The 5,000-nt window shown below is 38.9% G+C and overlaps 1 protein-coding gene and 1 pseudogene across 1 annotated transcript in view; one reads left to right on the top strand and one right to left on the bottom strand.

The window, feature by feature from the left end:
• LOC138034828 (uncharacterized) overlaps positions 1–1,769 on the bottom strand; it is a 4,754-nt pseudogene extending 2,985 nt beyond the window's left edge.
• Positions 1,770–4,950: 3,181 nt separating this feature from the next.
• Positions 4,951–5,000, top strand: part of LOC138034829 (uncharacterized) — a 771-nt gene continuing 721 nt past the window's right edge. The window contains exon 1 of the mRNA XM_068881931.1: positions 4,951–5,000. This exon is cut by the window's right edge and continues 721 nt beyond it. Coding sequence (XP_068738032.1) covers positions 4,951–5,000 — 50 coding nt within the window.

Genomic DNA, 5,000 nt, shown 5'->3' on the forward strand with positions numbered 1-5,000 from the left:
CTCCATTATGCAACATATTTTGACGCATGCAAAGGTGGCTCAAACAGCGGTGAACTACAACAATAGGGAAGACAAGAAAGGATAGTTATTCATCTGAAAAACTACCGGGGTGGTGATCACCATCAGTGCTTGAAAATTAGGGTCACTGCTTACCTTCTCATCTCTGAATCGATCGATCACTTTATCTGGAATCTCTCTCTTTTCGAGAAACTCGCAAATCTATGAACAGAAAACCGCGTTAAGTTGAAATCTGCATTACTTTATGAAATTTTAGTGAATTCCAGTAGATATTAAGAGTACCGTAAGAGTTACTTACCTCATTGATTTCCAATTCGAAGTCCGCCATACTCTATTAAGAAGTAACCTGAGCCCGCTAAATCGCTAAAAAAATCGCTAAAAAAGTCGCTAAAAAAAGTTGTTAAAAAAGTCGCTAAAAAAGTCGCTAAAAAAGTCGCTAAAAAAGACGCTAAATTGATAAAAAACATCGCAATTTTTGAATGGCACTTATGAGCCACCGTACAATTCAGTGACTTCTTTGTTTGTGTAATGCGTACCACAGGCGACCCAGTGTAAGCTTTTTGGAGCTTCTAGTTTTATGAAGAAGGCAATGGGGGCGAACAGTATCGGAAGAAGAATAAGTTTCGATGCGCTGTTGCGAAAGGCGAAAAACGCCTTGTGAAGTTGCGAGAGAGGATTTGGTAAATTTGTTTCATTTGTTATGCAGCGTGTACGATAGCTTGACGACCCTAGACAGATTAACCTCTGAAGTCTCAGAATAGTCTCACATTTAATTATGAAAACTCGTATTAGCCGAGCGCATGCAAGGTAAAATATATGGGAGTTTATAGCTGTTGGGGCGACTTCCCGTATAACACTCAATATTAAGCTCAAAATGGTTTACAATGTCCATAATGGTTTTGCCTGCGCTGACTTTGTCGAGGGTGGCCAATAAAGGTCGTAAATGGGTGTTTACGGAAAACTTGAAATTGGTCCTTTTACAATTTACCGTAAATAAAATCGGCCTTTCACGTTTCACAAAAAATAAGACATTTTCGACACGAATTTACGTAATTTACGATTTTACGGTTGCTTTTGTCGTGTCATTCTTGGAAAATCCTCAAGGTCCTTAAGGTAGTAGTAACGAAAAAACTGAGGAAACTGCTGACGAAACTGCGCCAATGCTTCAAGTCCGAAGCTCAGCAAACTTCCTCCTTGGTGGAAGTCGGAAGCTCAGCAAACTTCCTCCTTGGTGCACGATCTCGATTTGGATGAGTCATTCGTTTCAATAATCGTTTATTGTACTGAAACATAACGGAAAACTAGGAAACCGGTTTAAAGTAAGAGGACTTTTATTCATTGTAAGACCTCACAATTCACTCCATGCTTTTTGTTTTGCATTCACCTACCAGAAGGTTGATCGAATGCAGTTTTCCTTTCGTGGAAAATAGCAAACAAGTCGTGAATAACCTCACCGTCGAACTACAAGAATAACCAAAATACAGGGACAAATGTAGACGTGCTTGCGATAAATAAACGCGCTACATGGATGCAACTTTAAGTAAGCGTGACCAGTTAGAAAGGGATCTAAAAGCGGGATCGGCATTTCGTCGATTTTCGACACGGTATTTCGGTATTTGCCAAATTTTCTTGCGGTATTACGGTATTGGGTACCCCTTAATGTCCCCGTCTGCGAGCAGGCTTTCAGTGGTTCGAGGTGCATGAAGGGCCTGTGTTGTCAGCTGCAGTTTCACAGTTAGTGGCCACGTCATATTATTACAGTAACACAACGATTGCTCTTTCACAAAAATATGATTTTTGAAGACTAAAATCAGTAAGAATAAAATTTGTTCCACTAAAAGTGCAGACAGAAAAGTAGAAAATAGAAAAAAGTATAGGTTATCTGCTGAATACCCCGCCACTTATTTGCATAATAATAACATCGGATTCGTTCTGAAAGTTGCCTATAGTCATGAAGTCGATACGAAGGTTCAAGTTTAATAGAGTCCTGTTTGAAAACTGAATTTGATTTTTCTATTCTTTTACAAGCGCTCGCGGATCCAGGAGATGCGATTCATTCATTTTCTCTTCCTTTGGTTAGATCAAAAATTGGACCAAAAATTTTTTCATGGAATTTTTTTGCATTACCATAATACTACCCTTTACTAAAAACCTACCTGTCTCCTTCTCTCAGGGATTCTCAATGGGTGCTTTGTTTTTCGAAGGAATGAACTACGGTATCAATAGCGCTTGTCGACTTCGTCCCAAGTCTTTAAATCATGATATGGGCGGAACATACTTCTACTTTGACAGATCACATGTTTCCGCGTTAATCAAGGGATTTTGTAATGCTATACCCTCTCAATAATTCTCGACGAATATCATCTATTTATACGAGCAACAAATAATATCATAAACAGCGGGATAGGGTATTCAGAATCCGAAGTACCTACATGCAACGTGATTTAGCGTTGACCCACATGACAAATAAAGTATGTATGTATGTATGTATGTATGTATGTATGTATGTATGTATGTATGTTTCCTTACTTAGCTTGAGAAGGTCCTTTTCCTTAACAGAATTGTGTGTCATTGGTGTACATGAACTTATGTAATGCGTGTTTACTGTATTTCTTTCTTTAGATAAATCACATTGTATTTAGGTCGTGCTTTCACTTCAATAAACATAGCTGAAACGATGGCAAATTTTTTATTCTATATGTCCTCACTGTAAATATTATCGTAATAGCGTTAATAGAACGAAAGATATAGTTCATTCTTTGAGAGTGCTTTCTCTGGTGTCTCATGTTGCGAAAAAAATGCAGCAGTTATGGGGTATACCGACGGTAAAAAAGTCAGCAGTGAAAGAGTTAAATTAAAGGAGGCCAACACCCATTGTATCTTTTCGTTTTTCTTTTTATCGCTTGAATATGTTAACGATTCAAAGTTACTTTCGTGGCATGAATGTCAAGCCATTGCGGTGATAAATTCCAACACGTACTCGGACCCATTAATTCAATGGTGTCAGTGAAGAGGTCACTACGGTGTGTGAACAATATATATCTACTTCCAACATAAAACGGGTGGAGGAAAGGAAAACAAATCCTGTTTCCTTTTTTGCAACAATTGTGGATAATAATTGGCACTTTTATTCAATGAAGACTACAGCTTGCGAGCAGGCTCTTAGTGGTTCGAGGTACATGAAGGGCCTGTGTTGTCAGCTGCGGTTTCACAGTTACTGGCCACATCACCCTATTACAACAACACAACAATAGCTCTTTCACAAATACAGCTTTTTAAAGACTAAAATCAGTAAGACTAAAATTCTTTCCGCTAAAAGTGCAGACAGAAAAGGAAAAAATAGAAAAAAGTATAGCTTATCTGCGGAATACCCTGCCACTTAACATCGAATTCGTTTTGAAAGTCGCCTATAGTAATGAAGTCGATACGAAGGTTCAAGTTTTTCATCAGAGTCCTGTTTAAAAACTGAATTTGTTTTTTTAATTCTTTTACAAGCGCTCGCGGATCCAGGGGATGTGATTCATTCACTTTCTCTTCCTTTGGTTGGATCAAGAATTGCACCAAGAATTGTTTGATGGAATTTTTTTCATGAAGTGTGCGATAAACCATAATACTACCCTTTACTAAAAACCTACCTGTCTCCTTTGCTCCGGGATTCTCGATGGGTGCTTTGTCTTTGAACGAATGAACTATGGTATTAATAGCGCTTGTAGACTTCGTCCCAAGAGTCTTTTAAATCATGATGTGAGCGGAACATTCTTCTACTTTGACAGATCACATGTTTCCGCGTTAGTTAAGGGCTTTTGTAATGCTAACACTTTCCAAAACCTTGTTAAGAAATCCTTAACGAAATTTGAATTTGCGGCTGGTGATAGCGCTTTGCACTACTACCAAAAATAGACTTTGTCACAGGAGCCCCCCGCGTAGACTCAGACAAACATTCCGATCTACCTGAAAGGAAATGTATGAGTGAGGTAAGCAAAAGCGGAGGAAAGTTGATTTCTAAAAAAGAGTTAGAATAGTTAGTACTAAACAATGTTGATGTAAATCGGACTCACAGTATCCAGATAAATGACCATAAATTTCCGAAATCTCTCAAAGAGTTGCAGGAATCAGGAGAAAAAGTTTTCACAGGTCGCTGCCAAAACCATCGTAAGACACATCAAGAAATGTAAGCCTTGGCTAACAAATTGAACGCGGGAATTATTATCTGTGAAAAACATATATTTGTGCTCTACAAAAGGTCCCACAGCAGAAGTTCCAGATGTCCACCAGGGGTAACAAGAAGGTTTATAAAAGGGAAAGCATTACCGCTTCAAACAACAAATTTTTCCCATTCTAGTTTTGAAGAACGCACGAGACTTTGAAATACGCCTAAAAAATAGAGGATACCCAGAGAGCAGTGTTAAAAGGCATCTCTCTGAACTGAGATTCTTCAACAAAAAGAGGTCATACATTAGGAGATGAAAACGCACATGTAACACAATTCTGACTTTTGCCACAAAATACCACTCCGCTCACGAGGAAATGGCACCTCACTCAACTACTACCGCCCTTTTAAGAATCCGATGACATAATTTAAGCCATGAAGAAGGGTGAGCTTACACTTATTGCATTTGCAGACTTTTCTAAGGCATTCGATACGGTTGATTATTCCATCGTCATTCGTAAGCTCCATGCAACTGGACTGTCTAAGTCTGCCTTGCTATGGAGCTTAAGCTACTTGTCAAATCGCCAGCAATTTGTACAAGTTAATGACAAGCAATCACGCCTGAAAGATGTCTTGTTTGGTGTACCTCAGAGCTCTGTCTTGGGGCCGGTGATATTTAATCTTTATGCTAACGACATGCAAAACTGTTTAAACAGTATGGCGATGACACAACGGTGTTACTTCACGCACCCCCAAAAGACCTCAAGGATTCTGTCAACAGAATGAACAACACCCTTCAAAGCATGGAGTCATGGGCTGCTGATAGCAATTT

The sequence above is a fragment of the Montipora capricornis genome, unplaced genomic scaffold, assembly GCF_036669925.1.
Source record: "Montipora capricornis isolate CH-2021 unplaced genomic scaffold, ASM3666992v2 scaffold_226, whole genome shotgun sequence".
Classification (NCBI taxonomy): domain Eukaryota; kingdom Metazoa; phylum Cnidaria; class Anthozoa; order Scleractinia; family Acroporidae; genus Montipora; species Montipora capricornis.